This window comes from Plectropomus leopardus, chromosome 19 (assembly GCF_026936395.1).
Source record: "Plectropomus leopardus strain MGB_pleo_1.0 chromosome 19, ASM2693639v1, whole genome shotgun sequence".
In the NCBI taxonomy this organism is placed as follows: Eukaryota; Metazoa; Chordata; class Actinopteri; order Perciformes; family Serranidae; genus Plectropomus; species Plectropomus leopardus.
In genome coordinates, this window is record NC_142194.1 from 4,125,360 (window position 1) to 4,153,187 (window position 27,828).

General features: G+C 37.9%; 4 protein-coding genes across 6 annotated transcripts; all 4 read left to right on the forward strand.

The window, feature by feature from the left end:
• The first annotated feature begins 127 nt into the window (after nt 1-127).
• Nucleotides 128-5,137, forward strand: hoxb6b (homeobox B6b). Of its 3 annotated transcripts, none has more exons than XM_088069799.1 (4): nt 128-265; nt 2,858-3,251; nt 4,197-4,229; nt 4,336-5,137. In XM_088069799.1, exons 2-4 carry the CDS (start codon nt 2,951-2,953, stop codon nt 4,590-4,592), a joined length of 591 nt encoding a protein of 196 aa, XP_087925925.1. In that variant the 5' UTR covers nt 128-265; nt 2,858-2,950; the 3' UTR covers nt 4,593-5,137. The 3 variants fall into 3 exon arrangements, with proteins under 3 accessions (XP_087925925.1, XP_042363577.1, XP_042363578.1); XM_042507643.2 differs by having other exon boundaries at nt 129-265; nt 2,499-3,251; XM_042507644.2 differs by lacking the exon at nt 4,197-4,229 and having other exon boundaries at nt 129-265; nt 2,499-3,251.
• On the forward strand, nt 129-24,316 carry LOC121959149 (homeobox protein Hox-B3-like). Its single transcript, XM_042508345.2, has 4 exons — nt 129-265; nt 13,553-13,779; nt 20,200-20,557; nt 21,930-24,316. The coding sequence occupies exons 3-4, from the start codon at nt 20,296-20,298 to the stop codon at nt 22,484-22,486; spliced, it is 819 nt and encodes a 272-aa protein (XP_042364279.2). The 5' UTR covers nt 129-265; nt 13,553-13,779; nt 20,200-20,295; the 3' UTR covers nt 22,487-24,316.
• Nucleotides 5,597-7,649, forward strand: hoxb5b (homeobox B5b). Its single transcript, XM_042507642.2, has 2 exons — nt 5,597-6,387; nt 6,708-7,649. Exons 1-2 carry the CDS (start codon nt 5,781-5,783, stop codon nt 6,953-6,955), a joined length of 855 nt encoding a protein of 284 aa, XP_042363576.2. The 5' UTR covers nt 5,597-5,780; the 3' UTR covers nt 6,956-7,649.
• Nucleotides 24,317-25,026: 710 nt separating the features above from the next.
• Nucleotides 25,027-26,906, forward strand: hoxb1b (homeobox B1b). Its single transcript, XM_042508341.2, has 2 exons — nt 25,027-25,938; nt 26,191-26,906. The coding sequence occupies exons 1-2, from the start codon at nt 25,389-25,391 to the stop codon at nt 26,502-26,504; spliced, it is 864 nt and encodes a 287-aa protein (XP_042364275.1). The 5' UTR covers nt 25,027-25,388; the 3' UTR covers nt 26,505-26,906.
• The last annotated feature ends 922 nt before the right edge of the window (nt 26,907-27,828 follow it).

The window sequence follows — 27,828 nt, forward strand, 5'->3', positions numbered from 1 at the left end:
AACGTGCGTCATTTTCCCCCCTAAAATAAAAACAAACAAAAAAAAAATGCGCGATGGAGGCTCGGCGTGATGGCGCGCGCCATGTTAATGTTGGTATATGTTCGTGAAAATGAGGGATCATGACACTCCTTTGGATGGTGGGATTACTTTCGTGAAATCACTTGAGCTAAAGTGGGGGATTTTTTTGGGGAGGAGAAGAAGTCCCTGAGAGGAAGGCGCTGAGCGGAGTGGCACCAACACAGGAAATGATGGATTATCAACAAAGGTAAGGGCACCATGTTTCTAATATGCCAGCGATTAACTCCGGCACGAGCGCACCGCTGCAGCTCTGTTGTGGCTAAACTGTCACTGTAAGGCCTGATGTTTGGATTACTGCAAATGGGAAGATCTGTCTTTCAGAAATGGCAAATATCCAGAGCATCTTGTGTGTCTTTTCTGCGTGATTTTCACAACCAGCTGCCTGATCTGCGTGTCTGGTTAACCCTTTGATGTGCTGCAGAGCTAAATTTCTGCGCCAAAAAATGTGTGAATATAATCTATGTGCAAAGTTTGAGGCCTTTTTTGGACGCCAGCGATGTTATATAATTAGTTTGTGAGGCAGACAGGTTTGACTTTGATGAAGATATGATGATGGTGGTGGTGGTGATGCTCGTGCAGGGCCTATGCAGCTGCTTGGGCACGCTTTTCTTAAAAAATCTGCAAAATTTGTTCACTTTTTTCTCATCTAATGGCTTTAATTCAATTTTATGTTATTTTATATTGTTTTATTTTATTGTTTTATTCTGAAAATCGTGTCTGGGTTGAGTCAGGTTTGATATTGCGCCGCGCTGTCTCATTGTCGAGCTGGTTCGCTTCCTTTTTTAATCAAATATTTTCTGTTTTTGCACAAACATTTGCTCGGATTGTTGCTTATTTTTGATTTTGCTGTCTGTTATCGCCACGTTGAGCATTTTGTTGTATTTCAGACGCCTCTGCGGCGCTTTGCATGTGTCGTGTTTGATGCTGCAGTTTTATACGAGCTTACATAAGACCATGTGATCTTGTGAAAACATGGCATTGTCTCTTTTTTTGTCTTTCTGTCTGTTTAGTTTAATCTGTTTGTTTGCACTTCTCAAATGTCCTTCAGCTGTCAGTATGCAGGACTGCGGCCTGGTTGAAAGGCGTTATTTACTTATTGGAGCAAAAATACAAAATAATTTTAAATTTAAACATAAATCCAAATTATTTCTAAACGGATTTTATCAAAATAATAGATATATAAAATATATTGAACCCTGTTTTACAAAAAATATTCAGGGCGCTCTGGAACTGAAGCTAAGAAAGAAAGACGAAAACAGTTTTATTCGTTTTTTACTAAGCTAACATCCTGTACATATTTGTTTTTCTGCATTATTCATTCAAAACACTATAATCCCATTAATATTTCACAATATTTTAACGACATTGTGCATTATTTCGTTATTTCTATTCACCCCTTATCTTATCTGCAGACTTTTTAAAAGGTAAAAGCTAATTGAAAAGGTAGAAATTGTCATTATAGGATTAAAAACATCATACATATAAATTAAAATACTTACTTTAACAAATTCGCGTGTTTTTTTGCAAGAACATGTAAAATTGTATAATTAACAATAAAAATGGGCTTCAACTACAAAAATAGGCAATAAAATTTAAGGTTTTTGATTATATTAAGCAGCTAACGTGCTTAATTTATACATAATGAACTTAAAATGAATAATAGCCATTAGTAACGTTAATTGTCATAATAATTATAATAATAACTGCTAGATATTGACGTTAATTGATCTTGATTATTTGTAAATGCAGTTATTAAAAGCTGACTCAATTATTTCACATGTTGATACTCACACAGTTTTTTTTTTAAATGGGTGAATAAGTTTCCACTTGATCACGGTGGATGAGGAAGATGATGATGATGATGATGATGGTGATCTGTGTGGAAGCGCGTGTCCTCCCTCGTGCCCTCTGCGCGTCTTCATGGACTTGAGTCACAGTTGCATCAAACACCTTTTTAAAGAAGTGAAATATGAACATTATTGACGCATTTTGAATTTTTTTTTCTGATGAGATTTGGATTCATTATTGGTTGTTATTAGGATTTCTGGCGTTGAGAATATATTTGTGTTTATTAGTTGTTAGATTTAGAGGATGGGAGTGAAGGTTGGAGGAAGAGGAGCAAAAAGAGGGAGCTGGTGATTTGTGCGTAAATGGAAATAATACGCAAAATCTTTGGCGCTTCATTGCTTTTTTTGTCTTTTTTGCATTGTGTGTGTGTGTGTGTGTGTGTGTGTGTGTGTGTGTGTGTGTGTGTGTGTGTGTGTGTGTGTGTGTATGAAAGACAGAGAGAGAGTTTGTGCACGCGGGCTTGTTTATAATGGAAAAAATGTGCTTTATTTGACTGTATTTGCAAGAAACGGAAAGTTATTATAGAAACAGTTATTCTATATTGTTTCTATATGTATTTCTATGAGTCGCAGCATCTCTTGTGAGTGTGTGCGTGAGCGTGCGTAAAGACCGACAGGCTCGAGCGCTTCATTTCGATTCACCGGGGACCCCTGCGCGCAACAAGAGCCCCCCATGGGTGCAATAGTGCAAGCACAGACGGCGGTGATTGGCCAGAGGTTGATCAGATGGTACACTTCCCCTCTGTATTCAGTGGCACCTCACAACCCCCCCTTTCAGCAAAAACCAAATCTCGGATAAAGTAATGGCAAAACCACTTGGACTATAAAAGACAACAAATCATATTCCTCCGGAGTATATACACCCCGTTGTCCACCCAATGAGTTCCTATTTTGTTAACTCAACTTTTCCCGTGTCTCTGCCGGGAGGACAGGACTCTCTCCTGGGTCAGATACCGTTATATTCCTCGGGATACACCGATCCGTTAAGACACTACTCGAACGCGGCCACATATGGAGCAGCCAACATGCAGGAGAAGGTTTACCCGGCGTCCTACTACCAGCAGACGGGCGCAGCGGCCGCGGCCATCTACGGGAGGGCCGGCGGCGGAGCGCCCTGCGACTACAACCCGGTCGGGACTTTCTACAAGGACGCGGAGGGCTCGTGCGCTTTCTCTAACCGCGACGAGCAGCCGCTGTTTGTCACTCAGGAGCAGCGCAAAGCGGCGGAGTGCCCGGAGCAGACTGTCAGCATGAGCAGCAGCATCGACGACAAGTCCTCCACTCTCATCTACCCGTGGATGCAGAGGATGAACGCCTGCTCCGCCGGTGAGTACAAAACGGTCACTGTTTGTTTGTTGTCACGCAGCCTGGAGGTAGATATAAGACTCCTGCGCGTGATCATCCCGAGCCCTCCACACAGTTACCTGTCAGCTACGCGCAGCGCCACACTTACTCTGATATTTAATAGAAACATCTAATAATTAGAACCATTACCGGAGAATTTGAGATGATTGCGCACGGATCTCCATGCGCCTTCGGGGCTTTGGCTGCTACATCATCATCACCACATACATACGCGCGCGCGCACACGCACGCACACACAGACTTGGCCTACAACTTAAAGCTCATAGTGTCACATGGCATCTCCTGAATGGGCTTTTTTCAGTTTTGGATTAACTTTAAATATCGCAGAAATGCTTTTAAATGCAATTTTAATGCCCCAAAACGTGAATTCAGTGCTAATATAAAAAAACAAAACGCAATATAAGATTTGTTCATCACTGCGCACTTTGACTGTACATCCCTATTGTAATGGTATGGAACAATACACTGCTGTCATAGGAGAGGAAACGCACCGTGAGGGCACTTTTACGCACGCAGCTTACACATGAAAGGCTACATCCTATTGTAGCCAACATTAATGGCATTATTTTGGATTTTTCTTTTTTAATCAAATAAATGTTAAGATCATAAACTCGCTATAAGGTGTGTCATGTTTAAGTATACACGTAATATAGGAAAATATTGTAATATTATAGTTAAAAATGAATTTAAGCTCTTGTGTGCCATTTACGCACCTATAAGAATGTGCTTTTATAGGAATATTATAGGAGATTTTTTTTTAAAAAATGCATGTAATAAAGTACAGCTAATTACTTTATCATTATTTGCTACTTTATACAGAGTAAAATATTAGATTTGGATGTTGTAAGACTGTGATTTGGAGCTGAAATGCACCAAAAGATCTGAATTCCCACTTTATTTTTTCAGACACACCACTACAGATTTCAAGTGCACTCTCAGGTAGATTTTTCTCCTACATTTTCGAGATTAACTCAAACCCAAGAATTATTAATTCATGATATTCCTCATTTGTGTGTGTGTGTGTGTGGGTGTGTGTGTGCGCCAGGTCCTTTTGGCAACAGTGGCCGCAGGGGCCGACAGACCTACACCCGCTACCAGACTCTGGAGCTGGAGAAGGAGTTCCACTTTAACCGCTACCTGACCAGAAGGCGCCGGATAGAGATCTCCCACGCCCTGTGTCTGACGGAGAGACAGATCAAAATCTGGTTTCAGAACCGCAGGATGAAGTGGAAAAAGGAGAACAAACTCCTCAATCCCTCAAAGACACCCGAGGAGGAGGAACAAGCGGAGAAAAAGAGCTAAAGAAGAAAAAAAGACACTGGGGAAAAAAGAAAGAAAAGGCATGTGTGTGCTTGTGTGCACACTCCCTAAAATAAAAAAATATGTATTATTTCTTTGTAGATAAAGTGCTGCAAATCACATGTTAGAAGACGTGTAGAGTGATAGACTTTTATTTCAGTATCTGCACGGTGATAATGTCTGCATTAAAAATCAGGTCCTCCTCTGTTTGTCCTACTGTGCTCGTGTGTTTTTTTTATTTAGGGGACTATGCAAAAATCCGCCAAAATGTAAATAATTTTTAAGTGTTTAGTTCCTGACAATGTCGTTACCTCATTCTCGTAGGCCCTACTGAGTTTTGTTTTTATTACTTTTTATGACATTTAAATGTCCTTTTACTGTATGTGGTGTTAGTTGTTCTATAATAGGCTTGTTGTTTACAGCTGTGCCACTTGTACAGATGATACATGTTATTTATTGTTGTTCACATTGTGTTCAATGCACATCTGGATATTGTGTGCAATATTTTGTTTAGGAAATTGTACATAGAAATAAAGGCTTTTTGATGTATATTGGAAAATCTTGTGGCGTCATTTATACTCAAGAAAAACATTATAATTAAAAGGATGAATATAAAATATTTAAGGGGAGAAAATGCGTCTAAAGTCACTATAAACCACAAAAATAAGCCTATAAATTCACACAAAACGTACGTAAAGATTGAAATAATTTCCATTTTGACACTTTACGTGTTAAACTGCCAACAGTATGGCTGATAAGTCTCTGTTATGTGTTACCTGAGCCTTTTGTGGCCTATATTATGAGCGCGTTACATAAATGATGGATGACTCCGCGGCCTGACAGCGCGTCCCGGCGGGGCGCTACCGCCGCTGTCCGGAAGATGGCGCTCTCTGCCTGCGCGGCTCTCGGGGCGCAGCGGGGAGGCACCATTGACTGGAGCCTAACGACCATTATTTCGTCATCATTTGTAACCATGGAGCATGAATTACCTCTTGAAGTCATCAGTGAGGATTTACGACTGGTCAACAAAGGCACGTGATTCCCGAACGCTCTCCCATATTTGGCCGCATACCTGGCAAAGTACAGTAGGGCTTCATTGCTTATAATTCATGATTGCATCCATAAATCGTGCAAGCACACAGGATTATAGCGACAAAGATCTACAAATCGAGGCTTTAAAAATCCAAGCAAATGAGCTCTTACTTTGTAAACTCGTTCTCAGGGCGCTATCCAAATGGCTCCGACTATCAGTTACTAAATTATGGGACTAACGGCGCTGTGAGCGGTTCCTTCAGAGACCCTGGCACCATGCACTCCGGGTCTTTCGGCTACAACTACAATGGCATGGACCTAACCGTGAACCGCACCAACACCGGCAGCCACTTCGGGGCCGTGAGAGAGGATGCCCGGGGATTCGCGCCGGACGCCCGCTACAGACAGACGCCCAACTGCTCTCTCTCGTCTCCAGATCCGGTGCCGCCGTCGTGCGCCACGGCCAGCCGGGAGCCGCTGGAACTAAAAAGCCCCTCTCCACCTTCTGACCGGAGCTCGACCTCGAGCGGCAACAAAAGCAACAACGCGGCTCATTTCACGGAGATAGAGGACGCCACGGTCGCCTCCGAGACCGAGGAGGGCGCGCACAGCAGCGGCGGCGGATCCAGCACGGCACCGCGGGCGCAGCAGCAGCAGCAGCAGCAGCAGCACCAAGATCCCAACGCCACCTCCTCCACTAACACATCAAATGATTGCCAATCGCCACAAATATTCCCCTGGATGCGGAAACTGCACATAAGCCATGGTATATTTACTAATAATATTTAAGGATGTCACGCTGCTGGTGTCATAAATCTGTCAAGTGTTGCATGAGTGAGCAGGTTGGAGGGGAAAAGGGCTGTGTTTGTGGACAGGTGAGAGGTTGTGAGATTTTAATGGCTGGCTTTGTAGATGAGTGTTATGTGTCGTGTTGGTTGCATGTGCATCATTTCCACGTTGTGTGCATCCTCATGGTGAAGCCAAAACCCCCAAAACTCTAGCCGTGCAACTTCCTTGTTGTTGTTGTTGTTGTTGTTGTTGCAGTGCGGTTGCTAATTTTCTTGGATTTTCTGCAAAATTTTGTAGATATGACTGGACCTGATGGGAAAAGGGCCCGAACCGCGTACACCCGGTACCAGACGCTAGAGCTGGAGAAAGAGTTTCACTTCAATAGGTACCTAACCAGGCGGCGGAGGATAGAGATAGCCCACGCCCTGTGTCTTTCCGAAAGACAGATCAAAATCTGGTTTCAGAACCGCAGGATGAAGTGGAAGAAGGACAATAAACTGAAAAGCATGAGTCTTGTGACAGGAGGCAGCGCCTTCCACAACTGAATAACTTTTTGGTTGAAGCGTAAAAAACAAATAATTAAAAAAAAAGCAGAGAAAAAAGAATTCATGAGTACTGTATTTGAAAAGCGCAGCACCTTCCAGCATGCCATTGTGATAGAAAAAGAAGTATTCTGTGGTCTTAAGAAAAGAAAATGCCATTTTTAGTTGTTGTAGCTTATAGATGTCCTATTTGGAAGATGTAAATATTATTGGGGGTAATAATTGTCTTTTTTGCTCTTTCTCTCCCTCTATCTCTCTTGAAGGTGTTTCAACTTGAGCTCTTTATTGTGTGACGGTCTAACAGGAGTAAAATTCATTGTACAGTTACAAAAAAGAAAAGAAAAAAGAAAGAAAAAAGTTTCCAAACCATATGCTGCTCTTCATTGAATGTAATGTATTCCGGGGGCCATAAAAAGCGCTTTAGTGTAACTGCTATTTCTGATCTTGTGGCCACATCCATAAAAGTTTCAAGCCAATGTGTAGCTTTAGGATATTTTGTGCATCTATTATTATTATTATTATTATTATTGTTTAGGATAATTATGAGCAATGCAAATGTATTCAACCTGTCAATGTGATAAATTTTTAGTGCAAAGGGTTATTCTGTGGATAGGCAGTGATGTGAGCTTTTTTCGCCAATAAGCTTTTTGTATTTGTAAGTGAACTCATAGCGCTTGGAAATAAAAGTTTCTCTCAATTTGCGTTGTCTCGACTGTCAATTAAATATTTTCTAAAAGCAGCTGCGTAAAAAAAAAAAAAAACTTTCCCTTTCTCTCCAAAAATAAACTCACTAATGATTAACCAAGAATTATAAAAGTGTCACACGAACAAGGCGACATTTTTTTTGTGGGGCTCTTTGGAGCAGAGACAAAGTGACAGAGAAAACAAACTTACCTCCTCTGACTCTCCTGCAGCGTGTTTGCCAAATTTGTTGTGGTGATAAAATCCCCCAAAATTAGAGTGGCTTTGGCTTACAGGTATATAGGCAAGGCTGAAGTTGGTAAAAATCCCCCTTACCAAAGATTGTATAGGCCTATATTACTTACAGACTGTGAAAAGTCACGTGAGGTCCATAAAGTTGGTTTTATGGTTTTGGGGAGTAGACAATGTACTATATAATTCACAACCTTGAATGAAAGTGACGGCTTAACTGCATGGATGGGACTGGAAAGGCTGGACTGGGGAAGGAAGTGGACTCCAGTTATATTTGGTTAGTTTAGCTGCTGGAAAAACTTGGACAAACACTTTGTATAATAAAAAATATTATGTCTGCTTGAATTTTAAATAGATTAAATATTACGTTTTTGCGCGTCTTTCATAGAGAAAATCACACTTGCAGATAAAAGTTAGATTTCCTCCACAATCACACGTAAAATAACTCCAATTCTAAGACATTTCTAATGTTTAAAATTAAAATATAACTTATTTTTGAAAAACAATGCATCTTTTTCTGCTTGGCTAAAAATTAATGTCTCGCTTAAAAAAAGACAAAAACAAAAAATGCTTTGATATGCAAAATGCTTTTTGGAGTTAAAAAATAAATAAAATCAAAATAATTATTCGACTTTAACTCGAGGCTTTATGCAAGTGACATGAAACGAACTTGAGCGAGCTCGTGGAGTGATTTATCCCAAACTGTCAAGTCACCGAGCGGCCAAAGGTGAAGTCTCGGACAACCCAGAGCTGGACTCACAAGCCTCACTGATTTAACATAAAGAAATCTGCAGGCTACACACACACACACACACACACACACATATATATATATATATATGTATATGCGTGTGTGTGTGTGTGTGTGTGGGCTTATATGCATTTGACTAATAAAACGTAATGATATTATCTCCAGGAAACTAAAGGTTATATGAGACTTCTGCAATATTTTCCAAAGTCTTTTCATTTCAGGTAGCTTTAAAAAAAAAAGTTAAAACCAGTGGTGGGCTATATGGGTCCCAGACAGTTTCCACATATTCATAACTATTAAGTGGCAATTTAACCAGCGTAATGAGTATTGCATATTGATAGGGGTAATCTGTACCCGGATCTCATGCATAATTCATGGCGGCGGGGATCATCGCTGGGTCAGGAGACGATGTAGACTGCTGCTGCTGCAGCCGCAGATGCGTCAGGAGGAGGAAGAAGCTGCCACACTTTGCACTGTCACGATCGAGAAAAAAAGTGTGTTTTGCACGTGGGATAAAACACTGAAATAGTTTAATTTTTAAAATATTTTCAGTGCTAGTAGAAGTGATTTTGGTGCAAAATCACTGGAAATATGCTGCGTAAAATCCACAGAATTTGTCTGCTCTGCGTTGCAATAAGAGTCGATTGATAGTGTAAACACGTGGATAGAAAGTGTCTGTGTTTTGCACGTGAGATATGCACTTAAATGTTCCAATTTCTAAAACATTTTGAAGTCTAGTAGTAGTGGTTTTGTTGTAAAATCACTGCAAACATGGTGCGTAAAATTTCACAGAATTTGTCTGCTCTGCTTTGCAACTACACTCGTTTGATGGTTTAAACATGAGGATAGAAAATCTCTGTGTTTTGTATGTGAGATATGTACTTAAATACAATAATTTTTAAAATATTTCTATTTCTAGTGGTATTGGTTTTGGTGCAAAATCAATGCAAACTTGCTGCGTAAAATTCACAGAAGTCGTCTGCTCTGCTTTACAATAAGATTCCTTTGATAGTTTAAATATGTGGATACAGAGTGTATGTGTTTTGCACGTGATATTTTTTATTGTTGAACGTGAGATATGAACTCAAATGCTCTAACTTTTAAAGTATTTCAAATTCTAGTTGTGGTTTTGGTGCAAAATGACTGCAACCATGCTGCGTAAAATTAGCAGGATCTGTCTGCTCTGGCTCGTTTGATGGTTCAAACATGTGAAGTGTCTGTGTATTGCACGCGAGATCTGTGTTTTGCACGTGAACTATGCACTTAAATGCTTTAATGTTTAAAAATATTTCACTTTCTAGTGGTGGTTTTGGTGAAAAATCCCTGCAAACATGATGTCTGAAATTAACAGAATTTTCTCTTTTTTCTTCTTCTCAGTTTTGCAATAAGACTTCGTTTGATAGTTTAAACATGTGCATATAAATTGTCTGTTTTCCATATGAGATAATACAAGTAAATGCTTTAATTTCTAAAATATTTCAAAATCTAGTAGAAGTGGATTTCGTGAAAAATCACTGCATACATGCTACGTAAATTTAACAGAATTTGCAGTAAGACTTGTTTTATAGTTTAAACTTGTGTGCAGAAAGTGTCCATGTTTTGCACGTAAGATTATACACTTAAAATGTTTAATTTTAAAAAACATTTAAAATTTTAGGTGCAGTGGTTTTGGTGAGAAATCACTGCAAACATGCTGCATATATTAGATAAAATTTTCTCTTTTTTTTGTTTGCATTGCAGTAGGAGTAGTTTTATAGTTTAATCAGGTGTATAGAAATGGTGTGTGTTTTGCACACTTAAATGTTTTTATTTCTAAAATATTTGAAATTCTAGACAATGTTGTGTTGGTGCAAAATCACTGAAAATCTGCTGCTTAAATATAACAGAATTTCGGCTTTTTCCTGCTATGTTTTACAACAAAACTAATTTAAGAGTTTAAAAATGAGTACAGTGGTGCCTTATAGAGTGAATAAAAACAACCATAAAGCATCATAAAAGCTAGTTTTAACCACATATGGGTTCTTATTTTCATATTCAATCTATTTAAACACTTATTCCGGATGCAGCTTCAGTTTCAGTGCAATTATCATACATACTGCACCCCAAAATTAGTTCTAAGATTAAATGTAAGTGAAGAAATGTGTTTATTTTACAATCAAACAAAAATAATTTAATATCAGTGTTAAATTCGCCACATGCACATGGGATTTAACACGTTTATGTGATCATAATGATGGAAAACATGAAGCAAATGTCACCTTGAATGCTCTTTTTTGTAATATTTGGGAGGCCAGTTTATGGTGTCATGGATGCTCAACATCTGGCTGAGCAGGATGTGTGTGAGTGTGTGTGAGTGTGTGTGCGGTGCTGTGATGTGATGCAGATGTGGGTCCAGCAGAGGGCGCCTCAGACCGGCCCCGGCTGATGATGGATGAGTTTTTCTCTCCTCGTGCACAGACTCTGGTCATGAGGAGCGTGAAGTGTTACAGAGCAGAAACACCAGAGTCACTCTGAGCCTGTTTGTTAGTTATCTCTTGATGTTTTTACAGGCTGAGTGGGCGGAATAAACCTTTAATCCTGCAGCACTTTGAGCTGAGAGAGAAACTCTGTTTGGAGGCTGAAGTTGTCTTTTTGTAGTATTGTGTGTAAGTATTTGAAATCAGGCTGAATCTTCTCTCATTTCATTATTCTAGAAAGCAGCTGAGTAACAGATTTACTCAAATATTGTAATTAAGTACAATCTGAGCAGCTTGTATTTTGCTTTACATGAGTATTTCCATGTATGCTGCGTTGAAATATTGCACTTTTTGCTCCACTGCAGTTATGTGAAAGTTTAGGGCTGCAGCAATATCATGATAATAATCTCTCAATTATATTCTTGATTAATTGATTAGTTTTTTGTTGTTGTTTGTTTGTTTGTTGTTAAATATTAAAGCAGTGGTTCCCAATTTTTTTAGGTTGTGACCAAAAAGTGAGTCATCATGCTTCAGGTGACGACAAGTTGTTAAAAGTTCCACCAAAGAAACATTTACACCTTAAAATTGTCACATGACTTCATTAAGCATCAATTTTAGGCCCAAATGTGTCAAATCAATAAATATTTCACAGAAAAATAAAAAATTATAGAGAACCCCAAAAACTGGAAACAGAGTCGTGTACCAGAATTAAGTTTCTTCTTCTTCTTCTTTTTTTTCTCCCATCTTTCATCTCAAGACCCCTCAGATTTACCTCGTGACCCTTTTAAGGGTCTTGACCCCTATGTTGACCACTGGACTAAAATACCAAACTGTATATAGAGAATATCCATTTAACTCCATTAAGTTTTCTCTAACACTGATGCTAAAGTATTAATGTATATAATCATTTTTCAGTCACTGCAGAATGAGTACTTCTACTTTTTGCTAGTTTTTTGTTACCAATACTTTTAGTAGGATTCCTAATGCAGGACTTTTACTTGGAGTGTTTTTCCATTGTGGTACTTTTGCTGAAACTCCGGTTTATGACCAACAAATATTTAAGGTCAAAGGCCACAGTTGTAAAAGTATTCCTGCAAATCTTTGTAGGTTTGTTAGATGAAAGTATTTTACTTTGAACATAAGTCTCTATTAAAGGTTCATAAATCATTAAATAAGATTCATACGTCTGTTGTAAGCCATAAATGCAAAACGTCTGGGTTGAAAACTGCAGATTTTGGAGATTAAAACTCATTGTTATGATTTTTTTTTTTTTTTTTTTTTACCATTTATAACTGTATAACTGTAGGATTAAAACTCATTATTAATGATGTGATAACCTCTATAATAGCTGAATTGATTTATTAAACCCCATTATTAATGACTATTAACATTAATAGCTGCACAGTTGATGTTTTAAACACTTTTATTAATACTAATTAACACTTATAACTGCAGAACTGGTGGATTAGATCTCATTATTAGGGATGTAATAACCTCTATAATAGCTGACTTGATTTATTAAACCCCTTTTATTAATATTTATAACTGCAGAATTGATGTTTTAAAGCCTTTTATTAATACTTTAACCCTAAACCCTAAACCTAACTAGACTGGATGGATTAAAACTCTTAATTAAATATTTAATAACATTTTTAACTACAGACTTTATATATTAAACCCTTTAGGCTAATAACGTTTTAACACTTATAACTGCAGACTTGGTGGATTAAACCTTCATTAAACTCCCAATAAATGTATAACATCACACTTGGTGTATAAAAACCCTTAATTTAAGAGTTGACATTTATAGCTGCAGAGTTTGTGTCCAATTAAAAAGTTATAAACCCATGCGCATTTATAAATTAATTACCTACATTTAGAAGAGAGAAACAACCTGGTAACAGATTGTTTTTTGTTCCACTGTAGGCCTTAACCCATAACACCATTAATAAAGCTGTTATTTAGTTATAAAACCTTAATAAAAGGCGCCATATGCTAAACTACTGATGACTTTCATGATGGTTAATCTCTGCATTTTAAATTTTGAGCGTTTTTAATATTTGGACATTATTATTTGTTGATTGCATGTTAAGGGGGGCTGCAGCTTCTGTGCTCGTGCACGCAGAGGTCGACCACCTGTCATCTATATATACCCTGTAGATCCGAATTTGTGTAAATATACCAGCAGCCACAAATTCGCGTCTTTGGGAGTATGTAGGTGATAACACTTCACCTCGAGAGGGACAAAACACTCATTTTACAGGCGAGAAAATACCCATTATTCTTTGTGTGTCCTTAAGTTTCAGTTTATTGCAAATAATGCTGCATGTTTGATGTGTTTGGCCTGGTAACACGTGTTTAAAGTGGTTTTTTAGTGATTCTGTGCGTTGTTTTGCTGCAGGCCTCCTGCACCAGACTCCATGCGCTGTTTTGAGTGTTTTTCTTTTCTCTCTCTTGTAGCTGCAGATCGCTGGAGAATATGACATCTGTGAAAGTTGCAGGACAGACCCTTCAATGTGGGCCTTTGTTCGGCGCATCATTTATCTTCTTTTCACCGCACTCCACTCGCCTGTTTGGTCGAGGAGGAGTTTTAGTTTTCAAGAGAAATGTGAGGAGGACCTCCACAAACAGACACGGCGCGGGCTGAGAATCTGAGCTGGTGCAGAAAATGAGACCCAGAGAGAAATGTAAGTTTATCAAAGATTATATTTGCTGTGTTTATAATGGACATGCACGTGCATGTGTGAGATTGCATTGAAATGTGGGCTGATATGGGTCACACTTAATAAGTATAAGTTAATTTGTTTATGTTGTCTGAATTTGAGAAAACAAGTTGAAATAGTTAAACTTATCTCAAATTCAGTCAACTTAAAATTTAAGGCAGCCTGGACAATAACTTTTTTAAAAGTCAAAACAAGTAGTCCCTTTTTACAGCGTGGGTCACACTTAACTGTAAGTGTTTACAAGCAGTAAACAAACAGTTAATAGAGGGTTTATTATGCACTATAATGTGGTTTCACGCAGATAAAAGGACAGTTTTACGTGTTAATTAATGCATATTATTTGTCAGCTATCATAATTTCTACACTGTAAAAAACTTTTTAACTTAAAATAAATCTAATGTCCCGGCTGCCATAAAATTGCACATTGACTGAATTTTAAAAGACGAATTGAGGTAATTTTGTAATAATTCAACTTGTCTTCTCAAATTCAGTCAACTTAAAAATTTACGGCAGCCTGGACACTAACTTTTTAAAGTTAAAACAATTAATTTCTCTTTTCATTTCATGTATGACAAGTTATTTTGTATTATTACAGCTGTATTTTACTATTTTCAAATTAATTATCTGTTTATCCACCAGCTTAAAGAGTTATATTTATTGATAAATGCATTAATTAATGGTTTAATCAGCTAATTGGCACATTACAGTGTGAGGAAACTAAAGGCCTCAGTGTTTAAGTCAAGTGTTGCTACAATACACTGTAAAAACTAACTATTTGTTCTAACTTTAAAAAGTTAGGGTCAGGGCTGCCTTAAAATTTTAGGTTGACTGAATTTGAGAAGCTGAGGTAATGTTTTAATGATTCAACTTGTCTTCATAAGTTCAATCAACTTTAAAGTTCAAATTTAAACTTAAACCATTTTAATTTAAAACCAATCGTTTCTTTTTTACAATTCATAAATAGAGTTATTTTATATTTTTACAATTGTATTTTACAATATTCCACTTAATTATCTGTTTATATGCCAGCTTCAAGATTTACATTTGTGATTAAATGCATAAATTAACCATTAAATCTGCTAATAACTACAAGTGTGATAGAAACCATTTCTTGCATGTTTATATAATGCTTAACTGATGCCATAACAGAGTTTAAGGCCTGTTGTGATTTAAATTGATGTTTTTAATTTTTCTTTTTTATTTATGATATAGAATAACTACTTTTTAAATCCACTTGAGGAAATTTAATTTAGCTACAAACAGTTTTTTGCCCTTTTTTTAACTTAGAAATCTGATTTTTTTTCCTCTATTTTAATTGCATATTAACCCTGTTTATTTGTGTATTTTGGATTTATTTGCTTTAATGCTTATGTCAGCTGTGGGAAGTGGCTTCTACTGTTGATTCAACTGCCTGTGAATTAATTCAGAGCTGTAAATCGTCCTCCTTGTGGACACGTGGTTCCTGCAGCTACTTGTCACGAGAGGTTTGTCAGCAGGCCTGCAGACTGCACAGAGGGGTGAGGAGGAGGAGGAGGAGGAGGAGGAGGAAGAGGAGGAGGGGGGTGGGGGTGGGTGCATGTCCATCACAGTTCAGACAGGCAGCCTGAAGAGTGCGGAGCTCACCTCGGTGATGAAGATGGGATGTAAAGTGCAGCTCAGGGATGTTGTCATGTGTGAATAATAACTGTCACCTCTGCAGGCCGCAGGGATCAAACATGAATTTATATTTTGACTGTACACTGACTTATCACGTCAGTCCATCTGCATCGTCTTCCTTCTCCTCTTCTTCTCCTCCTCGTAAATCACGGGAGGATTTAGACTTTTAAGACAGCACTTACTGCTGATTTTCTTTGTATTTATATGGCTCTTTTTATAGCCACATATAGGCCATCACAGAGATTTATGGAGCACATACACAGTGGTGGAAGAGGTTTTTAGACGCTTTAGGCTACTTAGAAGTAGAAATACCACAATCTAAAACTACTACATTACAAGTAAAAGTCCTGAATTCAAGATGTCATGATGCGGAAGTAATATCAGCAAAATGTACTTATGCAAGCTTGTAATGTTGTAGTTTATTAGTGTGGAGCCAGTTTGAGATTGTAGGTACTCATCATATTATAGATTTCTAGGGGATACAAGGGACATATTCCCTCAGTATTTAGAAAATGTGCATTTTCGCCCAAAATCGTCTCTCAAATCCCCCTGTTTCATATGTGCCAATGATAATGACTATACGATCTGAACAAATTTTCAAATATTTTCCTCTTGTTTTTAGGCTTTTCATTCTCTTTCATTCTTTCAGTCTCTAACTCTAATGCTCAAAACACTCCATTCCACCATTCCCCACTGTATTTAATATATATATATATAAATATATATATATATATATATATATATATATATATATATATATATAAATATATATAAAATATATAAACAAAGTTTGGTGGTGCCCTGCTTAGCTACGTATGTCCTTTTTCCATAGAGATCGCGTTATGGGGACACAAAGTCCCTTTATTATGCCACCTTGGCATTTTTACACAGAATATAACAATAGTGCCATCATGCAAACAGCAACAGTGACATAACTAATGTTTTTTAACTAACTTTTTCCCAATATGTGGACATTTATAACAAATTGTCAAAACGTCTCACCTGTCCTGCCCATGGTCCCGTCCTCCTGGCTGTCCCATTTATACAAACACCACCTTGTAATAAGGACAGTAAATGATTGTTATTGACATGTTATGCTGTTGTTATTGCTTAGAAAGTCTTATGTCACATTAGAGGTCAGTGCTGTTGTGTTGAACATCATGCCTCTTTTGATTCCACAGTGCCGGCATGCTGTCTGAAATCAAACACTGAAGCGTCACAGTGCTGCCGTTGTTTGGTTCTGTGTAAAAATGCAAAGGAGGCGTAAATAAGGGACTTAACAGCAGCCCCGTATTATATATATATATATATATATATATATATCTTTGTGTATAAAAAAGGCTTTCATGTACCTAATAAACTGGCAACTGAGTGGATATGCACGGAGATGTCATTTCCACTAGCAGGTGGATAACCTCAACCCCAAACCCCCCAAATTACGCTTAATATTCTAGGCCTACTGTTTGTCAGATTCTGGCTGAAAATGTGAATAAAGTTGCTGACTTTCCTCTAAAAAACAAAACAAAACAAAACCAGAAACCCACAATAAGAAGCAAATTTAGCATTTTACCACTCTGGTAGAATTTAGCATGACAGCCGACGCAATTATTTCTCAGATTTTATTCGGTTATTTTAATCTCTAAATTAATTTAGAAATGCAAGAAATTTGATTCAAATCACATTTCTTTTTTTTCTGGGGGACAGTGCCGTCATTGGGCCTTGAAGATCGAGGCTTCAGCTTTGAATGTTTAAGAACATATCTGATTGTTAAAAATAAAAGATCTAAATATCTGTCATCCCACTCATACGTATAGCCTACTTCAGTAAATGTAGGTCTATTTAGTTACATTCCACCACTTTCAAAATAAATATCTTACACTGAACTATGCTTTCAACTATAGTCAATACATTTTTAATGACAACATTTGTGAAGTATTCTGTACTGAAATCTACTCACAATATGGACTCCCAGGTCAAGCCCCTAATGTCCTGAAATCCTAGAAACGCCCCTGCTGTGGGAAAAAAAAACCCACCCCCCTTTTATTATGTCCTTCTCACTTCTCAAACCAAAGTTACGCTCGTGCATATGCATAAATCAGACATCTCACTCAACTTTGTTTTTTCAAATTTAAGATCAACTTTCTTATTCTGCAGCTCTGAAATAAAACTTTTTTTGACGCATCACTGACACAGATCAGGCGGTGCACGGCTCACAGATCAAAAGGTGCTCATTTGCATTAATTAACACTCCTCGGTTAAAAATTACCTCTCAGAGCCAATCAAAGTGATCGAGCAAAACATGGAGACGAGACATGAAAAGCGCCGCCAATCGATGCTCTGCAGCAGTCTGATGGTCACCGTGTAAACCAAACCGAGGCCTCATTACTGGATCTGCTTTTAAATGCACGCTGCTGACCACTGTCTCTCTGCCCCCCCAGTTTTTAAAATGACTCACTCATTTAAATTAAAAAAAATCTCATTACATAAACAAGACGTAATGCACTTGGTATGTGTGTTACAAAAAGCTCCAGACTAAATAGTTTCTTTGGCGGAGTAATTTATGGCATCTCTGCTGGCATCGCTCCTAAAGGCGACGTTTGAATTTATTGTAACAGTGCTGGACAAGTTCCCAGGACGAAAATAGCTTAAACGCAACTAAAAACAATCAGCTTTTTTTGCATTATTTTAATGCATGTTATAGTGATGGGAGGCGACTCTATAACAGAGAATTTTCATTATCTAAATCCACTTAAAATTAGATTTAATGTCATTTTTTTCTGGCGTCTCTTTTAGGATTTTCACGCTGCCATAAAGATGTATAGAAAATCTTTATTGCTGGTGAGCTATTTCCATATATGAGCTTGCATGATCAGCAGAAAGGGTTTTCTTTTTTGCACACACACACACACACACACACACACACACACACACACACACACACACACACACACACACACACACACACACACACAGAGGCTGACATTGTGTGCTATGCAGGGCGGTGTGAGCTGCAGAAACACTGTCCACTCCGCTTCACCCCACTGGCATGCAAAGCCACATCATCATCTAAGAGGCGCTTCTTTCTCTGCAGGGATTTTATTCTAATCTGGAGTTTTTTTAACCAACCAAGCCAAAAAAAAGGTGAGAGGAAGGTGTGTATTTGTTGGCGCGCGGATTGTTTCAGTGCGGGATGAATGTAGGTTGTGAAGGTAAGGCAGCCCGGGTGTTGTGCCGCGGACTGGGTTATGTGTCTTTATGATTTACGAGCCTGACTCCAGCCGCGGTTCAACCAGAGTTCATAAAGCTGCATGCCTCCAGACTTTATTCTCTCTCTCTCTCTCTTTCTCTCTTCTCCTTTAAAAACTGCTGCTTAATATTTCTGTTTCTGTGGAATTTAATTACGTTTTTGTTTTATTATTTTGTTTCATCTGAGAGCAGAAAAACAGCTGCAGTGCACAATAGACTATATTATTTTGTAGCATATGCGATGGAGATGGATAAGTTTTTTAGTAGCTTGTGATATAACATTTAATTATTTTCTCCTTGAAAATATTGCAGACAGGGTCATGCATTAGCCGAGAGAAGGGGGTTATTTATTAACACTCACAGGCCTAATGTAATGTCAGGAAACACACATTTAAAAAGAATTAAAATAACGTATTTATCTGTATTTTTATAGCCTGAAAGCATATTCTTTTTATGTGGTTGTCTGTTTGGATGTTGTTTACGTGCAGACTAATTGGTGTTGTCATTTCTTCTGCAATTTTTGTTCATCTTGTACTTAAGGCAGACAAAAAGAAATAATCTTGTTTCTTAAACCGAAATTTTTATATTTCGTTTGTTTTATCTGCATTACAAAAAAAAAAGAAAAAGAAAAAAGAAAAGATAATAAGCCTTGTTATTGGCTAGTTAGGGCTATACTGATTGTAAGGTTTTAGAACTAATTTAATTTCTGCAAAGATTATTCTCAAAATTGTGTTTTTCAGGGGGCATATTACCACCAGACACTTATTTATGTTTGGATATTTATGTGCAGGCTAATTAGTGTTTGCTTTTGTTGTTTTTGATGCTATTTTTGTTAATATTTTGTCATTCTGACAGATTAAAAAACCCCAGATAAACAAAACAAACTCGTTTACCTTAAATCTATATATTTTATTTGTTTTATCTGTATTAAATAATAAATAAATAAATAAACAACAAAAGAAACAAACAGTTACAGGCCAGTTGGGTAGAAGGGATTGTTGGGGGGGTTAAAAAAAGGAATATTTTAATTTTTGCAAAAATTATCCCCAAATTTGTGTTTTCCAAGGGCGTTATTTCCACTTAACTCTTATGTATGTTTGGATGTTTTTGTGCAGATGAGAGTTTGCCATTCGTCTTTGTTGCAATTTTTATTAATATCTTTTAATATTACAGGCAAACATTTGAAACCTTTATATGTCTTTTCTTTTATCTACATTTCAAAAAAGATAATGAGCCTTTTTGCAGGCCAGTGAGGTTTTAACGGATTGTAAGGATTTTTTTTTTTTTTTTTTAAAGAAGAAATAATTACATTTTTACACGAATAATCCTCGACTTTGGGGTTTTTCAGAGCGTCCATTTCCACCAAACTCTTTATTTTCGCTCTCAGGCCAGCAGAGGCTTTTGCTATTCATGTCAGCATACTATTGAGTTGATAAGATGGATCATGTGGTCTCCTCCCTGATTTCTGTCTCCGTCTCTCAGGGCCAGAAGCTGCAGGGCTCTCTGGAAACCTGCCATGTGACATTTGGCTGCCAGCGCTCCGTCGGAAGGTCAAAGGGGGGCCCCGGTGCACATTTCATGGAAATGCAGAAAACCAGTGCACAGACACAAAACCTCCAGCAGCACCATTACCAGCACGACTTCTTCTTCGGCGACTCTCTGGATGATGTCAGTGGGTTCGCGTGCGCTGCAGCCGCACAACAACAACCTCTGGCGCAAATGGAGACGTTTGATCGCCGGAGGTCAAAGCAGCAGCAGCAGTTTCCTCCGAGCAAAAAGATTTTCCCCTGGATGAAAGAGTCCAGACACTCAAACCAGAAACACGGAAGGAGAATCGCAGGTTTGTACGAAGTAAAAAGCAATTTATTTTCAAATGAGGCCTTTTCATTTATGTCCCCTATAATTAAGAAACTCTTTTTAAATGGAGGGAATTAGATTATATTTTCTTCGTTTCAGGTTCAAAAGGTCAGGCAGCTGTTAGTAAAGGGACAGTCAGACATGCAGCAGAAACATAAACACACCTGGGGTCAGTTTTAGCCTCATTTTCCTTACCATAATGACATGGCATTTATTTTCTCATAACAACAGCTCAAACAAATATTTCAAATAACAGAAATTAGTGGGATAATAGACAGAATTAAAAAAAATGTACTAACAAAACTGGTTTACTTCACTTTCACTAGTTTAAGTATGCAAAATACTAAACAAACAAACAAAATCTGTTGCCCCACATGTTCTAAACATTGAGGGGGCACGTCCCCTGCGTCCCCCCAAAATCTATGCCCATGATAGCATATATAACGAAAAGAAAAATCTAAATTTAAAAAATGGTGACCAAGAGTCTGTTTTTAAGGTCTGAAACTATTTGTTGATATATTAGATAGATATCTGGAGTTTTTCTTTAAATGCAGATTCAAAGATACAGATTGAAAAAGGCCTTTTTGACAAACTTATGTAGCCAATTAAAGAATCTTCACTTAATCTTTTGAAAGGAGAAATGACCCAAAGATTAGCAAGGAATTAGTAAAAAATAATTTTAAAAAGACACCCTAAAAATCAGCAAAAACAAAAAGGAAATGACCTTAAAATGTGCTTAAGTATAATAATAATATAATATAATATAATAATTATAATAATTCTGCAAAGTAATTTTAAATATACAATAAAATTAATTATGAAAAGGGTTTAGTTTTAGAGATTTTTCACTGTCTTAAAAAAAAATCCAAATTACTCATTTCTTGCAAATTGCAAGACATGTCTTGCATTTCACGTTGCTCATTACCTTTTCCCCATGTTTTCAAAAGCAATAAAACCAATATGCCCCAGGGTCAAAGGATATCGCTCCAGATTTCGAAGGGTTAAAAGTACAGATTATTATCCAGCCTTATAAAAAGTGAATTAAATGAAGGAAACATTCATTTATGTTTTCTTCAAAATTAAAGTCCTCTGCTTATTTCGTGTGGTTTCGGGCGGTGTCCCCATGTGTCCCCCTGACATCTACGCCTCTGTTGGTTTTTTTTTTTTTACAAACTAATAAATCAGAAAACTGGCTGTAAACAATGTGCAAACTCGGTGAAAACAGGCAGAATTTTTTTTAAATTGTCCTGAAGTCATAAATAAAAAAGAACAAACAAGGCAAACAAACAAACCTCCCATTAACCTCTTCCACCCCGTGATTTCAACCTGTTCAACTTCCCTGCTTGTCTCCACAGACTGCACCGTCAACGAGAAGTGTCCGAGCGCGACCCCGGCCTCCAAGAGGACGCGCACCGCGTACACGAGCGCGCAGCTGGTGGAGCTCGAGAAGGAGTTTCACTTCAGCCGCTACCTGTGCAGGCCGCGGCGCGTGGAGATGGCCGGCCTGCTCAACCTGCACGAGAGGCAGATCAAGATTTGGTTTCAGAACCGAAGGATGAAGCAGAAGAAGGACGAGAGAGTGCAGGGCCTCATCACCTCCTCCTCCTCCTCCTCCTCCACCAACACCTCCTCCTCCTCACCCCCGTCCTCCCCCTCCGCCCCGGGCAGCCCCACTCTGTCGAGCCTGGGTTATGTCCATCTGGGCGGGGATTACCAACCCGCCTCCCCTCCGCTAAAATCCCAACCGGTGTACCCGGAATACTCCAAATATCCAGCTCCGGGTTTCACGCAGCTTAATTATGACACGCGCACCGCCTCGCGCACAACTAACGTGGATCATAACGGGTCATATTTCCCACTGAGCTGCACTCAGGACAGAATCATGCAAGCTCCAAAACTGACTCATCTGTAGCAGAAACAGTTCCTCTCTGCAAAAAAAACCCTGTTCCCTTTAACTGACAAATCTGACAAGTTGATTTTACTTAACTCTTTGAAACCTGGAGCAACGTCATTATTTTACCCTTTTAATAATTAATTGATTCCTTCTTTGGTGATACATGTTCCACACATGGCAAGAAATTAGTAGATTTGGAATTTTTAAAAAAATATATTTTCTTTCGTTTATTTTATTTTAATATAATTTTCATTCCTCATTGCCCTCTTCGTGTTTCTTAAAGAAATCAAGCAAATGTGGTCAAGTTTAAAAGGCTTTAAAAAACTAATTTCTTTGAAAAATTAAGTAAATATAGCTAAATAGAATGATAGGGAATAGAAAATGTAATTCCCTGTGAATCCTTCACAGGGAATTACATTTTCATTCACAGCCAAGCCACACAAAACCACACATAACATAAAAGCACAACTGTAATAAATATTAATCGTAATTTGTTTACTTATATCTAGTTGTTGCATTTACTTCAAATTTAGTCATATGTACTTAATTTTTTGTAGTTGATGCAACTTAAAAATTAGAAATTTAACTAAGAAAGCAATAAGTCTTCAATTGTACCGCCACCTAGTGTCACTGAGTGGTATTATTGTTGACGCCACTGTCACAAAGACTCACGAGATCGCTTTCCGTTTTCCTCAGAGCTTAACAAATATCTGACAAATCGACACTAAACAACATCAACACACACAACATTCAAGAGAGAAGGAAAATATGTTCACTGAAGACGTATTGTTATTTTGTTACTATTTTAGATAGTTATATTTTATTTATTATTTTTGTATCTTAACGTTTCTTAATTTTGACTGTTGCTGTGGACCAGCTACTTTCAAATGCATAATTTGACAAAATCACTTGTTCGCTGCAAAATTACTCGTTTGCTGCAGATAGCTAGCGCCAGACCCAGGAAAACAAACAGCACAGTTCTCTTTTTTTGTTGTGCAATTATTGACATGCTTCTTTTCGTACTGTAAATCCATCCTGATTTTCTGCAGGAGACCATATCCAGAGGCAGGCAGAACTGCAGAATCGCGAGCTAGTTTTAAACACGTTTTTTAAATTCTTTTATAGCCATTACATTGTGCAATTAACATTAAATTCAGAATTAAATGTTTAAAAAAGAAAATAGTTATCTCTTCAAGCTTTAAATAAATATTTCTAAGTTTTAGCAACTTAAGTGAACAAAATATATTGTACTATACATCTGTATTTTGCCAATGGCATATGTTAGCCATATTTGTATGTTCTCTAACATATTAACAAAAAAATAATTGGCAAAATCCTCTTTATCATGATCAAGTTAAGTCAGACTAACTTAGTTTACTGAAGTTGCTAAAACTTAGAAAGAACAAATTAGTTTCACTTGTTATTTTAGAGTAAGAAAAACTTCACAAAATGAATTAAATACAAATAAATTTAAAGTAAACTTATCACTTAGATATAAAGTAAACATAAATTAAGAAAGAGTAATAGTTATATTTACTTTCCTTTTTCAATGCAATCAGTTTCCAAAATTATTTTAAGTAAGATCAACTTGTCAGATTTTACAGTGTATCTGTATCGATGCATGCATCTTTTATCATTTATTTATTGGACTAATTAATCTAAATATTAGTCTCAAGTCTTATTTATTTATATTTATTTATCTTGAGTGTTTCTCATCAATTGTTCACTTTTACGCATGTGCCTCTTCTAAATATTTTTCCAACCAGCCCTGTAGATTTAAATGTTCACTGTTATTTCAGCTACATAAATAAACGAGATCTCTCTGCAGTAAATACTCCACAAAAAGACGACTGTAATGCAGCCAAACGTTGTTTTTCTTTAAAGCTTAATTAGCACTTGAGGTCTATAGCATCACATTAACTCTTGCTTAATTACAGGGTCCTTATACGGATGAGTTTTTTGGAAGATTTTGCGTTATGTGTCGTTTTTAAAAGGCTATATGGTTCTTAAAGGTGTCTTTTGTTCCTTTATGGGCGAAGTGGGCCACACAGGCTGTCAGTCTGTAAAAAGAGCGCATGATGGATCACTGGATTCACTGCGCTGCTTTTGAGTCAGTCTGCAGGATTCGTGGTGTCGACAGACCCAAGAAATGTTTTGAGAATAAAAAATAAAAAAATCCAACTAGATTTTTATTATTTTTTAGCATTATTTCTGCATTTATTTAGTCAGGTTTAGGTTCAGTTTAGAGCAAAAATTTGTCTTAAAAGAAACTTTGGACATCTTCAGGCCTTTTTTCAGAATTAGAATTAGAAGATGATTTATTTTTCACTCATAAGGAATTTGCTTTGTTTTGGGTTTTTTTCGACATATTAAGAAAATAAAAATAATAAAGATAAGGAAAATACTGCAACACTCAAAAACTTAAATACAGATTTAAAAAACTAAAATATGGAAAAGATAATGTAAAAGTATAACATGACAGCTGATGATTTATAATAAAATGTATTATACGAAATCACATTATTCTTATAATCCTAATTATTATTATGAATATGTTAAATATATAAGCATTATTTAATCTTTTTGCCATGAATTGTTTTATTTTTTGAGCTGCTGTAACAGCCTGAAATAAGTGTCCTGATGTTTGTGTTCTTATCAGATGGATGAGCGAGTTTGATTGAAGCATTTGTCATGTAAATGCGAGCCGTTTGATGGACGAGCCCGCAGACTTGACAGAGTGCTGTAGGTCCTTTGCCATTGGCGTTTAGCGGGTCACATGGTGTGTCAGGAAGGTGATATGAGAGTGGAAGGCAGTTTTACAGCTTTGACATACTACCTAGAAGGTTTAGGGCAAAGGGAGCACCGATTAATGACTGCTCGGTCTTGATCGAACAAACAATAAGGCCAATAAGGTTACAGGATGAACTCATACTTAGACTACCCCGTGTGCAACCGAGGAGCGAATATTTTTAGCGCCAAGGCCGGATACCACAATTTAAACCATGGATACATGTCGTCCAACTCGTGTGCAACAAGTGATGGTTACGCACAGGACGGACGACTAGTTGCTGCGACTTCTGCAGCGACGCACCAAAACCCGAGTCTCCCGCTGCACCACCAGACACATTTGGATCTGCAGTTTGCGCCGCCGGGGAACTCCATGTATGGCTCACCTCTGGAGTACGGACATCACCAGTACGGCCTCGCACCAGAGCAGGACCGGAGCTTCATTCAAGTGTCTCCACTCGGGACAAACATGGCTCCCTACACCGGGGACAGCTGTGGGCCTGGGGTTGCAACAGGCAGCCAGTACCTGCATTTTGGAAACGGGGATCAGAGGCAGCAAGAATATCCAGACACTGTTTATACGAGGTTACCACCCCAAAATAAGGAGAGAGATTTGGAGCACGTGGAGGAGACCTCTAAAACATTTGACTGGATGAAAGTGAAGAGGAATCCACCAAAAACAGGTTTGTTGAAGCATAAACAGATTTGAGAATTAGAGAACCTGTGAGGCCTCTGCAGGGGACTCACTGTGCGTAAAACCGTGCGTAAAAACGCAATTCAGTTGATTTAATGCAGCATTAATTGCTTTGAAAAAATATATTTGGCAACTAATGTTTTGTGCATTTTTCGATTCATCCTCACATGCATCATCCACATCTTTAGTTCCATCGTGAATTTCCTCCATCACCCATTCATCCATCCATGTCTCTCCACAGCTGTCCTCTCGGAGTTCGGCGTCCCCGGCCAGCACAACGTGATCCGCACAAACTTTACCACCAAGCAGCTGACCGAGCTGGAGAAAGAGTTCCACTTTAACAAGTACCTGACACGGGCGCGGAGGGTGGAGGTGGCCGCCAGCCTCGAGCTGAACGAGACGCAGGTAAAAATCTGGTTTCAGAACCGCAGGATGAAGCAGAAGAAACGCGAGAAGCTGGGCTGCGTTTTGGGCAACACCTCGGCGCCCGTGGAGAAAGTCTGCGGCCCTGACACCTCTCCAAAGGCGAAGGTGAAAGACTGTGAACCACTGTGACTTTTCATAAAAAACAATCTGACTGTGGAGGTTTTCCACTTCTCAGTTTAGTCGCACCATTCCAGAAAAACTGTGAAAAAAGCATGTGGACTTGAAGTATACAGGGTATGTCTGTGTCTGCTTACAGTGCAATGATTAATGCTGAATTGGAGAAACTTTTGAAAATGCTTTTTTTCTTGTATTTGTAACCTTCTTATGCTATTTTTTTTATGTGTTGAAGCACTGAAGTGTCTCAGTGTCATTGTTTGCACTATTTATTTACAGGGTATTTTCCAGCAACTATTGAGATGATTTAGCTTAATAAAGTTTATAAAATGAAGAAAAGTTTTGTATTTTGCTGTTTATGTAAATACAAAAATGACTGATAATTCCTATCAAACTTTAATTCTGACCTGTTTTACATCTATTTTTCCAAATATATGTATATAAAAAATGTTCTAAATATCAAAATAATTGCAAATGTCTTTTCTATATACAACTCTATTAAGAGTCTCACCAAATTCCCCTTGTATAATGTGACAAGAGGAATCTTTCACAACACATGGGGTGGGTTCAAGTGACCTTTTCACCTCCAAATACCTCCAGGGGCTCTAAACATGACAACAAACTCCAGGGAGCCAGCCTTGATTTGTTACCCAAATTCTGCTTGGAGACAGCTGACACAGGTTGCACTGACATCCACTTTGTATTTTACATAATTTGAGTTGAGTTTTCCTTTTTTAAAATCTGAGGAACTTGATAATTTGACGTGTAAGTGCTCATTGTGGCTTCAACTCAAGATAAACGTTTGCCGGACCTGACTGCCTAGTTTCATGCGATGGTGAAGAGGAGGCAGCAGTTTCAATATTTGCACTGGGTGTTGGGTTTGCACACAGTTTCTGCCCCGGCAGCACCGGCCTGTTGGTGCCCTTTTTTCCTAAAGCTGAGGTTCACGCAGAGTTCAGGCACAAATGAATGCAGAGTCAATCTGTCAAGACACCAGAGTGGCTCGGAGAAGTCGACTCTAGGGCCTCTCATGCTTTGGATTTTTAGCAGGTATTGCTTGTAATATTTAGACTCAGGGTCCTACCAAAACATTTCCATGACTTTGAGGCAAAATTTTAAGACCATAACCTCCCTTGAAGTGACCATCTGTACTTCTTAATGGTTATTTTTTTTTCATTAAAAGCTTTTAAAAATATATATTATTAAAAAAAATAATGAATCTAGAACAAGATTAGAGCTGAATTTTAAATATAAAGTAGGGACTGTTTGTTATTTATGAAAAGAGAGGCTGTGGTGAAAATGTTGGTGATTTTACTCTTTTAAAAAAATGGCCAAAAAA

Bases quoted from the DNA above. Each gene is read 5' to 3' on its own strand.
- hoxb6b (XM_042507643.2), top strand. From the start codon at position 2,804: ATGAGTTCCTATTTTGTTAACTCAACTTTTCCCGTGTCTCTGCCGGGA. The intron at 3,252-4,196 runs GTGAGTACAAAA...TTATTTTTTCAG, and splicing joins GATGAACGCCTGCTCCGCCG to ACACACCACTACAGATTTCA. The intron at 4,230-4,335 runs GTAGATTTTTCT...TGTGTGCGCCAG, and splicing joins GATTTCAAGTGCACTCTCAG to GTCCTTTTGGCAACAGTGGC.
- hoxb5b (XM_042507642.2), top strand. From the start codon at position 5,781: ATGAGCTCTTACTTTGTAAACTCGTTCTCAGGGCGCTATCCAAATGGC. The intron at 6,388-6,707 runs GTATATTTACTA...AAAATTTTGTAG, and splicing joins GAAACTGCACATAAGCCATG to ATATGACTGGACCTGATGGG.
- LOC121959149 (XM_042508345.2), top strand. From the start codon at position 20,296: ATGGAAATGCAGAAAACCAGTGCACAGACACAAAACCTCCAGCAGCAC. The intron at 20,558-21,929 runs GTTTGTACGAAG...TTGTCTCCACAG, and splicing joins ACACGGAAGGAGAATCGCAG to ACTGCACCGTCAACGAGAAG.
- hoxb1b (XM_042508341.2), top strand. From the start codon at position 25,389: ATGAACTCATACTTAGACTACCCCGTGTGCAACCGAGGAGCGAATATT. The intron at 25,939-26,190 runs GTTTGTTGAAGC...GTCTCTCCACAG, and splicing joins GAGGAATCCACCAAAAACAG to CTGTCCTCTCGGAGTTCGGC.